Source organism: Delphinus delphis, chromosome 2 (genome assembly GCF_949987515.2).
Source record: "Delphinus delphis chromosome 2, mDelDel1.2, whole genome shotgun sequence".
NCBI lineage: Eukaryota > Metazoa > Chordata > Mammalia > Artiodactyla > Delphinidae > Delphinus > Delphinus delphis.
In genome coordinates, this window is record NC_082684.1 from 37953363 (window position 1) to 37965711 (window position 12349).

Here is a 12349-nt window from a genome sequence, read left to right on the forward strand (position 1 = left end):
TCAGGAACTGGCATCATGAAAGGAAGATAACTAGAAAATATGAGAGGGCATTGCAGGAAGCACGCATGACCTTTTCTCCACCTGATGGGCTTTCTGTAAGGGTTCACTCTAATGCACATCCAAGCACATGAGGGTGTTGCACTGCAATGCACAGCTTATCTTCAAAATAAGGAAGATACTTATTTGTAGAACTTAACGATTGGTGTGCCCATCACTAGATTGTTTTTTCTGCAGCTCCTGAGTCAGATGCAGTACTCCCTCTGACGGCTCTCCACAAGATCATCCATCATGTACAGAGAAAACTCCCTCCACGACCTCCCCCTTTCTTATTACCCAACATCGGACAGATAATGTGACAATTTGGTTAAGATGATAGATGACTGAAACAAAAATTCAGAGTCGCTGGTTTTTCACATATTGTTAATTTTGGAGCAAACCAGAAGCTGTGTTGGCTGAAATCGCCTTCAAACACATTGTTTCAACCAATTCATCTGAAGCCTTCATCCCCATCCCAAACACAATCTAAACTTCTGCAAGCCACAGTATATAGAATATCAAATTAGAGCATGAGCAATAAATTAGCACCCCGAACAAACTCCTTCCTGGGTTTGGGTGTCTTCCTGAAATCCGGTGACAGAGAGTTCTTCAGAAACATCTAGCATATGAGACCGCAACAAAAATGGTGAAGCCTATACTTATGGCGGCATTATTTTCTAATAAAAGATAAAACTCCTCTAGTAATATTTTCAGTACTTACCTGTAGATCTGTCAGTTTATCCTGTAGACAAACACTACTCCTTTCCTTGTCACTAGAGAAATCAGAGATAATCCTGACAATGTTGTTTTGCAGGTGTAGTTCAAGATTGTCTCTGTGTGTATCATACCTGGAAAAAAATTAAAACTTACTTATTAAAGTATAACATTTGCACTGATGAAAGATTTTTGCTGGATTTTCTAGCTGTTTAAAAGAGTTTACCTCTCCTTAACATATACACAATACTATACATAAAATAGATAACCAGCAAGGACCTACTGTATAGCACAGAGAACTATACTCAATATTTTGTAATAATCTATAAGGGAATAGAATCTGAAAAGGGATATATACATACAAACATACATCATATATATACATATATATGTGTGTGTGTGTACGTATAACTGAATCACTTTGTTGTACACCTGAAACTAACACAACATTGTAAATCAACTGTATGTCAATAAAAATAATTTTTTTAAAAAAGAGTTTACCTCTCTAGTAAACTATTTATAGATGCACTGTGATCCTTTTCATATTTCTCCATAACGCTTTCCTCCTGTTGAGGCTTTAACTTGGATTCCAGGCTGAAATCCTTAATCGATTCCATTGCCTAAGCAAATATGCAAAATAGTAAACATATTATATTCAATATACTTAATTGTCTGGAAGAGATAAACATTTTGTGATACAAAGGGATATCACTGATTCTTTATACCCCAAACCAGGAGATAATACAATTTATTTAAAGTTTCTCAGCTCAGAGAAAGGTCTTTCCATAGGACAGAGGAGACTTATTAGACTGAGTCTCACCTTCTAATTGGTCTGTCAGCAGGATAAAGGAGTTCTCCCAGCCCCTAAGTGCTGTTTCTGCCTGTGACCACATAGCCATGGTCCAAGGCAGACAGAATCCTAGCATGCAGGAACAGACCTCTGAAAAAAAATACACCTTGTTCCTTCCCTACCCCTTCTGACAGGCAGTCTGGGCTGTGATACACAGCAAATCCCCACTTTCCTAGAATTTAAGAATTTAGAAAATCCAATTCCCAAGGAAATTAAAAGGCATTATAATGAGAAAAAGACAAATGACAAATGAACTAGTTCATCTCAATGACACTGAAGCATCTGTGCAGTTTAAGCTCAGCCTCTTGTGCTCTCAATAGTAACACGCAGACAGCGTGTATTCATAATGGTTCAAAATGGTCTCTTTTGGAAAGAACTGTTGGTATCCTCAGAGGAAGATTAAGTTATGCTTGCCATAGCTTTGGTTTGTTGTATTCTAATTCTTTGAAAAGCAATCTTCCTTACATTATTTAAGTGGGAATTCTCAGCTGATGGAAACAATCAGATAATTAAATGCAACACTCAATGAGAAGTGGATTCTTGTACACCTGGATTTTTTCATTGGGTTTACTTCTAAAATACATTATCCAAATTTAACACCTTTTCAGCTGATGGCTGACTATCTGATTTTGCAGATGGAACCTCGCTGAGGGCATTCCTTCCTCCATTCTCAGATGTGTCTGCAGTACCCCTAGGAAGGAATCAAAATTGCGTATTAAAATACAGGGAGAAAAACAAAGCCTAAAAGAGAATGAATAATACTCAGTGTCATTTGATTTCGAGAGAGGGTTTATCTCATTTCTCCCTGACATGCAGCTATTCTTATGAGGCACTAACTTGTTTTTCGACGTGCCTCCCACAGTGGGTTGCAGTGTCATATGAATCTCAGAAGCACATTTCCGAAGACTTTCTATCTTCTGTTCGTAATCTTTGAGCGCTCTCCTCACTTCTTGTTGACTCTTCTGTGAAGTCAGCTCTTCACACAGCTCCCGCAGGACATCCATGTGGTGATCAAGCTGGTACAGGCTGCCTTCCTCCGAAAAGCAGGCCTGATTGAGGAAATAAAGCAGGGAAGGTGTTTCAAATGAGTTTACATGATTAGTCCTTGAGGATTAGAAACTAACAGATGTGTGTGACTTTAAAAACACCTTCAATTGATACAGCAACTATGGAGAACAGTATGGAGGTTCCTTAAAAAACTAAAAGTAGAGGGCTTCCTTGGTGGCGCAGTGGTTGAGAGTCCGCCTGCCGATGCAGGGGACACGGGTTCGTGTCCCCGTCCGGGAAGATCCCACATGCCGCGGAGTGGCTGGGCCCGTGAGCCATGGCCACTGAGCCTGCGCGTCCAGAGCCTCTGCTCTGCAATGGGAGAGGCCACAGCAGTGAGAGGCCTGCGTACCACAAAAAAAAAAAAAACAACTAAAAGTAGAACTACCATACGACCCAGCAATCCCACTACTGGGCATATATCCCGAGAAAACCATAATTCAAAAAGAGTCATGTACCACAATGTTCACTGCAGCACTATTTACAATAGCCAGGACATGGAAGCAACCTAAGTGTCCATCGACAGATGAATGGATAAAGAAGATGTGGCACATATATACAATGGAATATTACTCAGCCATAAAAAGAAACAAAATTGAGTTGTTTGTAGTGAGGTGGATGGACCTAGAGTGTGTCATACAGAGTGAAGTAAGTCAGAAAGAGAAAAACAAATATCTATGCTAACACATATATATGGAAACTAAAAAAAAAAGAAAAGGTTCTGAAAAACCTAGGCGCAGGACAGGAATAAAGATGCAGATGTAGAGAATGGACTTGAGGACACAAGGAGGGGGAAGGGTAAGCTGGGATGAAGTGAGAGAGTGGCATGGACATATATACACTACCTAATGTAAAATAGATAGCTAGTGGGAAGCAGCTGCATAGCACAGGGAGATCAGTTCAGTGCTTTGTGACCACCGAGAGGGGTGGGATAGGAAGGGTGGGAGGGAGAGGCAAGAGGGAGGAGATATGGGGATATATGTATATGTATAGCTGATTCACTTTGTTATAAAGCAGAAACTAACATACCATTGTAAAGCAATTATACTCCAATAAAGATGTTTTTAAAAAAAGGGAAAAAACCAAAAACAAAAAAAACCCCAACACTTTCTTTTATAAGCCCATCCACTGTATGCCTGGTGTGGGAATGGGCACTGGAAACAAAGACGAGCAGTCAGCCCTAAAGGGATTCGCTGCAGCCCAGTGACGTAGTGAAGGAAACCAGAACACGTCAACCCAATGTATGCCTCTTTGATGTGAAAATTACTTTTATTAATTGAAGTATGGTTGATTTACAATGTTGTGTTAGTTTCTGCTGTATAGCCAAGTGATTCAGTTAAACATATATATACATTCTTTTTCATATTCTTTTCCATTATGGTTTAGGACGTGAAAATAATTTTGAACTGAAGGCAATTAAGAAGCAGTAAACACAGAGGGAATTCCCTGGCAGTCCAGTGGTTAGGACTTCGCGCTTTCACTGCTGGGGCCCAGGTTCAATCCCTGGTCAGGGAACTAAGATCCCGCAAGCCACGCAGCATGGCCAAAAAAAAGAAAAACGAAACAGAAAAGGTTTCCCCTTTTCTACCTAAAGGCAAGAAATAAAGTTTATTTTACTGGAGACAGAGTTCTATCAGCCCAGAGATGGGACCAAAGGAATCTGCAAACAAACCCTGTACCCTAACCCTTATCTTCCTAGTTTCTTCTTCACCTTTTTACTATCCCTAGCCCAAACTCCTTTGTCTTGTCAATTCTTCACAAATGTATTGTTTCTTTGTCTAACAGGTATAAAAGATTCCTGCTCTGGTCACTTCTTTGGGTCATCATGCTCTTGTGAAGGCTCCCATGTGCATATAAAAATTCAATAAAATGTGTATGCTTTTCTCCTGTTAATCTGTCTTTGTCAGTTCAATTTCCAGACCCAGCCAGGGATCTTAAAGGATAGAGGAGGGCTTCCCTGATGGCACAGTGTTTGAGAGTCCGCCTGCCGATGCAGGGGACACAGGTTCGTGCCCCGGTCTGGGAAGATCCCACATGCCGCGGAGCGGCTGGGCCCGTGAGCCATGGCCGCTGAGCCTGCGCGTTCAGAGCCTGTGCTCCGCAATGGGAGAGGCCACAACAGTGAGAGGCCCGCGTACCGCAAAAAAAAAAAAAAAAAAAAAAGGGTAGAGGAAAATTTGTTCCTCCCCAACAGTAGTCACATAAATAATGAGCATATCACATGACAAGTGCTATGACAGGGCCACTACCTGCCTTAAGGAGCCAGAGAAAGTCTCCTTCACATGGAGGAGTCATCTGAGCTAGAGGTGGAAAGAACACGTAGGAGTCCTTCCAAGTAAAAGGGGAGAGAGGTCATGCCTAGCAAAAGGAGCAGCGGAGAGAAGAAAAGCTCCAGAAGTTCTGAAAGGACATGGCTGGAGGGGTGATGAAGGCGTGTCCTGGGGCCACACATGAGGGGCCTTGTGTGGCCTTCTGAGGAGCATGGAGATGTCCCGGGAGTAATGGTGAACCAGTGACATAAGATTTGTGGTTCAAAGGGATCACTCTGGTGATAGGGCTGGAAGACAGTGCAACCACCATCATACTGAGAAAATGACCCCAGGTTAAGGGAAGTGGCAACACTGGTGGAAAGGAAGGAAAAGAAGCAGCTCTTCTGAAGATGGGAGCTGGCAACCGACTACACTAAGGCTGAGTGAGAAGGAAAGGGGAATGGGGGAGGGAGTTCTGAGATGGCAATGCCTTTCATAACCAGGATACATAAGAGGAAGAAAAGTTCAAGAGGAGATATTATTGGTTGGTTTGGGACATGCTGAAGTGGAGGTCTCTGGGGAACACTGGTGATATCTACTTCTTGGTTAGAAACACAACCTGGAGGTCAGGGGAAAGGACGAGGCTGGAGATAATGATAGGTGCTATCATTGTAGAGAGGGCAGTTAAAACACCCAAGTGCATACAAGTACCTGGAGCAAGCATGAAATTAGCCAAAAACTGAGACCCCAAAACTAAGACATCAGGGTAACACAATAAAAAAGGAAAATTAGTGAAGGGCACTAAAATGAAGGCCTCCCTCCAAAATAATAAAATAAGAAAAAGCAAGAGAGATTTGTATCGAGAGAGCCACAGCAGTAGCAAGTTTAAAAGAAATGAAAAGAGGGGTCAGGACTATCAAATATGCAGAAGAAATCAAACAGGATGAGGACCAAAAAGAGACCATTAGATTTGCCCCGGCTGGTTTATATCCTGATTTGGTATCTTTCACAAGAGCCGTGTTTCTGAGGACACCATGTCCTTACAAAAGTAACTACGGGAACTTCAATAGCGGGTGACACATCTTGTAACCAGAGTCTCAGGACAGGGGCCACTGAGATATATAAATAAGAAATATTAACTCAATTCTGAATTTTTCTCACTTCCAAAAAACAAGAAGCATGGGCTCTAGTTAGAGCTTGGACTGCAGAAGGGAAGATCCCCAGGGGACAAAAGGGCTGAAGTAATTTTCAGAGCAGATTTAACCCTAGCCAAGGGCATATAAAACCGTTTAAGATAAACCCCACAATAACAAAATGTGAATGGAAACAGGTTTTTACCTCATGTTGCTTGATGAGACCCTTGGTCCTTCCTCTGCGAATTAGTTTCTTTTCTTTATTTATTTGTTTTTCGAGTTTTGCAATATTGTCACTAAGTTTTTCTTTTTCGATGTCTATTGTTAGTTGTTGAATATACAAAGACACTTCATGATGAAGCGACTGCCAAGAAAAGAAAAACAAAAAAAACCAAAGGCACATATTAACCATAATAGGATATACTGAAAGGATTTCCATTAGAAACACAAAAATATTTGTTGTAACAAAGGATAGAAATAGAGCCTATGTGAAATTCTGATTCACCCATGTATCTTTGGGGAGGATGTTTTAAAATATATCAGAAACATTTTTTTCTTTCTAATAACTAAAAATGTGTTTTGTCTGTGAAAGACACTGTTAGAATTAAAAGACAAGCTGCAGACTGGGAGAAAATATTACAAAACACGTATCTGAGCCTATGGAGAAATATCAAGTAACTACAATGTGTATCCTGAATGGGATTCCAGAACAGATGTAAAAGGACATTAGGGGAAAACTGTGGAAATATGAATAAAGTATAAACTTCAGTTAATAATCTATCAATATTAGTCCTTTAACTGTGACAAAGGTACCATATTAATGTAAGATGTTAATAACAGGGGAAACTGGTCATGGGTATATTGGAACTCTCTGTATTACCTTTGTAATAATTTTGTAAATCTAAAATTGTTCTAAAAGTTTATTTTAAAATGTGTATTAGGGCTTCCCTGGTGGTGCAGTGGTTGGGAATCCGCCTGCCAATGCAGGGGACAAGGGTTCGAGCCCTGGTCCGGGAGGATCCCACGTGCCACAGAGCAACTAAGCCTGTGGCCACAACTACTGAGCCCGTGTGCCACAACTACTGAAGCCCACGCGCCTGGAGCCCGTGCTCTGCAACAAGAGAAGCCACGACAATGAGAAGCCCGTGCACCACAATGAAGACCCAACATGGCCAAAAATAAAACAAACAAACAAATAAATAATTTTTTTTAAAATGTGTTTTAAGAAGGCCTTTAACAGTGGATATTCAATTATATTACCTTATTCTCTCTCTCTCTCCATATATTCACACACACACATGCACACACTTAATACTAAGTACCATTTACTAAACACAATCTCTGTGGTAGGTGCTTTATATAAATCCTTGCAACAATCCTGCCAAGTAGGTGGAATTATTCCCATCTTATCACTGAAGCTCCCAGTAGTTAAGCAACTTGCCCAAGGTCATAGCTGCTGGATCCAGGTCTGTCAGCCACCAAAGCTTATACCTATTTTCTACGAAACTCTATATGTTTATATGTGTCAATAAATTGTCTTAGTCAGGATCCAACCAGGAAACCAGAAAACATTAAATATTTAACGCAGAGGGAATTAAATGCAGGGAATCGATTATAAGAGATGAAAGCCAAAGAGGGGACAGTAAGGTAATCCAGAGATTAGCATCGGCAGAAAGCTGCTACCACCCTAGGCTGGAGGCTTCAGCGGAGCCCAGGGAGAATGGTCACCCATCAGAAGCTGGATCCATGGAACCTGCAGCCAGGGGGAGACACAGCTGCCAGAGGCACTGTGCAAGAGAGAAAGGGAAAGAAAGCCATTGGACTCTCCCTTTTCCACCTTCCAATCACCCTTTAATCTCCAAACACTGCTATCATTGGATGAACACAGACAGAAGCCAGCTGATGCCAGGCCTGAGAACCACAGCCTACAGTGATCAGCCCTCCGTGATACGGGGCAGACAAGGGACCACCAAAGATGACTCTGATGACAAACAAGTCCAGGGCCAGATCTATAAGCATAAGCTCCAGACACATATGTATGTTCTTACCTCCCACTTGGCACAGATATCTCTACTCTTTTCTTCCAAAGACAGCTTTACATCCTCAGTTACATTATTTTTCAATTCTTCAACAGCTTTCAAATACTTGGCCAGACTTTTAGTATTAAAAATTATTAGTGCTTCCTAAAAATAAAGCCACAGACAAGAACATGAAAGTCTTATTCTACTGCCACGTCCTCAAAGCTAATTTAACAGGTAGAATTTTAGAGTCTTTAACATGTAGAACCAGGAAAGGACTCCATGAAGACTATTTGAAGATTTAGGGGAGACTTCTCTTGGTAGATTGAGGTTGATCTCCCTTTTGTATCCCTTGAGTTCTTTTGAAAAGAATTGCAAAATATTCATTATTCAAATGTAGTTACACATTTGAGGCCAGGATAAAGACTTCCTTAAGATATGCAGCATGGTTTTTGGTACCCCTTTGATAAATATTTAAAAGGCTTACTGAAAGGCTTATTATGAGCCACTGGCAAAGTATCCTCTAAAATTCTTAAGTATTGAGCAGACGACCACACTTCATAAGTAATACAATATTAAGAGTACACCAGCTTGTATTAGAGATCAGTGTTGCAATAAGACACAATTTATAGTAGGGTTAAGATAGCAAATATTTAATATTGTACATAAGCATTTTATACTGCAAGGAGGCAACATCCCCTTATCATGGACTTCAAAGTTTTGCCCAGGGCCAACCATAATCGCAGTCCCATCCCAGGGAAGGAGCAGCAAGAGATGGGGATGGGATCTGCCTTCCCAGGAATGTGTTCGTCCCTTACTTCACACTTACCTACTCTTATAGAATATTACCTGGCAATACTCCATAAGGACAGAAACCTGGCTTAGGTAACTATCAAATGACAGAACAAAAGTAGTCTGGGGTCTGTGAAAGGGCAGAAAAATCTATAAGAGACAAGAAGATGAAAGTAATTCTGGGGGAGAAGGCAATTAAGCAGGGTGGGAAGTCATTCATATACTTATTATGGGTCTCCTGCAGAAAAGGTACAACCTGAGCCCCCAGGAACCTCCTCCAAAGCCTCTGTGAGGATTGCTAGATTTACGGCCAGGGAAGACATGCTAGCCCTGTGTGCAGGAAGGGGGCTCCTACCACCCATGTGTCCCAGGAGTCCCAGGGGGTCTCAGGGCAATACCTGGCAGGGCAGCGATTCTGCTTCTGCTGTGAAAATGGATCTACTTCACTAAATGCCAGAGACAAAACGGTGGAAATCCCTGCCCTCAGATTCCAAAAGGAAGATGGTCAAGGAGAGGAAAAGGGTGCAAAAACTGACACTGTAACTCCTCTCTCTGGTAGAGGAGGGGCCTGCGGCCTCTGCTTTTTCTTTTTCTTCCCTCTTTCCTCAGCTGACCATATCTGTCCTTTTGAAATTCAGCCTAGTGATTACTTAAAAGAACTGACTCTTAAGTTTAGTTCAGCACTCTCAGCATATGGGAGTAAAAGAGAGGAAAAAAGACAGTGGGAATTGGTCAAAGCTGGTGGCTGGCAAGGTGCAAGCAGCATAAGATGACTGTGGGAAAAGCAATGCTGAAATACCTGATATCAGGGTCCAATACGGTTAACCGTCCAGAAAGCCAGAAGAGGGTTGAGCCCAGACAAGAGAAGGAGACCACAAGGAGAATGGAGAGGCTCCTGTAGGAGCTCCTTTTCCTGAAAAAACTGTGCACAGTAGCGCTGGCAGTATTGATTTACTTCATCATTTTTTTTTTAATTGAAGTAAATTTACAATGCTGTGTTAGTTTCAAGTGTACAGCAAAGTAATATACATACATATATATTCTTTTTCAGATTCTTTTCCATTATAGGTTATTACAAGATATTGAGTAGAATTCCCTGTGCTATACAATAGGACCTTGTTGATTATCTGTTTTTATATATACTTAATGTGTATATGTTAATCCCAAATTCCCAATTTATCTTCCCCCCCCATACCCCACCACTATCCCCTTTGGTAACCATAGTTTGTTTTCTATGTCTGTTAGTCTATTACTGTTCTGGATATACTTCATCTTTATCTCCCCCAAAATGCCTAGCTCATTTTAAATGTTCAATAAACTTGTTAAATGCTGAATAAATGAATGAAGGAAAGAACACATATTTCTCTACCTGTCCAACCTCCAAGGGCAGAGACCTTGTTTTACTCTTATTTCATATCCCCAAGTACCTCCAGTGTTAGTTAATAGTGAGTTGGCTTTGGACACATCTTTTTTTTTTTTTAAGTATAATTGATTTACAATATTATATTAATTTCAGGTGTACAACATGATGATTTGATGCTTTTATGGATTACGCTCCATTTAAAGTTATAAAATAATAGCTATATTTTCTGTGCTGTACAATATATCCTTGGAGCTTATTTATTTTATACACAGTAGTTTGTACCTCTTGATTTCAATACATCTTAAGCTGCCTATCAGACCATGAAAAGTCAACCTAAAACTGTCTCCATACAAAACACTATTGGATCTTTAACTGCTGATAAGCATATGTTCATAAGTAGCTTTTACCAATGCATTTTAATAATAAAGGCTTTATTTTACATTTGAGGAATTTTAACCACTCAAAGTTTCTTCACATACCTTATTTTCATTTACTGGCAGCTGGATAGGACTAGAATTATTATGTCCATTTTATTTGATTAAAAAAGCCAGAGAAATTAAGATTCTTGCTCAATGTCATAGAAGTCAGCCGTGCTTTTTACACTATACCACTGAGTTCATTCATACAGTAAAATGTGAATTAAAAAAAATCGTTTCAATTTTTATTTTTAAGAGTTTCTGGGGAACAATGTATAAAACTTGGAAATTTTTTAAAGTTATAATAACTTTGTTATAATTACAGTGATGGAAACATCTTGATTTCAAATGAGGTAGATTTATATCTACTAATGATAAATGTCCTACATTTGATGGCTGAAAGAGCCGCACCTTGTATTTTGAAATTAGTCCTCTCTGGCTCTCTCTTTGGCCAAGTAATTGTTCAGCCCTTGTAATGTATGATTCAAGTTCCTTCTGTGAGTCTTCCACCTTCAGCCTGACATCCAGGTCTGGGGAAACATCAGTTGAGTTCTTCAACACTGCTACTAATTTTACCATATTGATCTGTGATGACAAAAAATTCTCAACTTAACACTTAGCCCAACTTCTTAGAAAACTCATAAGTTAATAAATATTTTCTTTGAGTAGCAACTCATATTTTCCCACTAGACATAAGAACATCCTATTTATTATATTGATTTTTCCAACATGCTCTAAATAATAAAGAAATAAAATATAAGGCAAAATTCATATTTTACAAAACATTTCCAAACTACAAGGCAATCCTCCCCTCTTCCCTGCCCTCTCACTGACCACTCAGTTTTAAAGACTAAATTCACTAAATAGGGAATATTAAAGAGAGACCTGGACTTTCTCTTTAGCTTCTTGAATCTTTGCCTGAAGCCCAGCTGTGATCACATGCTCAAGAGACTCCTGGCTTGAAACATTTTGCACATCCATTTGTAAAGTGTCTTCAGTTCTAGACACAAGCTCTTCATACATAGAGCCTTTGGCAATAAGATGCTATTAAAACAAATTAAAGTGAGATCACTTAAATATCACTTAAATATTCTGATTATAAATATTCTTATATTTATATATTAAATAATTATAAATATTATAAATATTTAAATATAAATATTCAAATAAATATTCTGATTATGTTAAACATTAACCCTAACAATCTCATCAGGAAATCATAAAAAGTTAACTATTAATCCAAAATGAGGCAAATTTATAGTCTAAAAAATGTTATTTTAAACATTCATTTTGAAATTTTATATTAATATTATCAGATTCTGAGCAACAGTCTTTTATAGATTTTTTTTATATACTAAGCACTTCAATAAAATAAAGACTAGAAGAAATACAATGCCAATAGGGAGAAAATAAGTTGAGAGAGTAGTAATAAACCTTAAAAAGAAATTGTTGTAAGTCTAATCAGCCAGAAGGAGTTCAATAAATGTTACTGGAGAAAATGGCTATTGGAAAACACCTTTTTAGAACCATGCTTTATACAACATACCAAAAATGAATTTCAGATGAATTAGAAAATTATATATAAAATATGAAGCTAGAAAAGAAGAAATTATCCATGAAAATGGATCTGCTCCCTGGGTGCGGAGGGCCTTTTTAGGCATAAGAGACAGAAATGACTAAATAAGTACAAAAATTTTCTATGTGAAATAAACAACTTAAAAGTCAACAACT

General features: G+C 39.2%; 1 protein-coding gene across 9 annotated transcripts in view; it reads right to left on the bottom strand.

Moving 5' to 3' along the window:
* Positions 1 to 12349, bottom strand: part of SYNE2 (spectrin repeat containing nuclear envelope protein 2) — a 331802-nt gene that overhangs the window by 193809 nt on the left and 125644 nt on the right. For all 9 annotated transcript variants that reach the window (XM_060004429.1, XM_060004425.1, XM_060004428.1 and 6 more), the window contains exons 20-27: positions 11504 to 11662; positions 11030 to 11203; positions 8078 to 8212; positions 6235 to 6393; positions 2438 to 2649; positions 2201 to 2291; positions 1252 to 1370; positions 758 to 884 (exon numbers count right to left, since the gene is read on the bottom strand). In XM_060004429.1, coding sequence (XP_059860412.1) covers positions 758 to 884; positions 1252 to 1370; positions 2201 to 2291; positions 2438 to 2649; positions 6235 to 6393; positions 8078 to 8212; positions 11030 to 11203; positions 11504 to 11662 — 1176 coding nt within the window. The remainder of the gene's footprint in view (positions 1 to 757; positions 885 to 1251; positions 1371 to 2200; positions 2292 to 2437; positions 2650 to 6234; positions 6394 to 8077; positions 8213 to 11029; positions 11204 to 11503; positions 11663 to 12349) is intronic.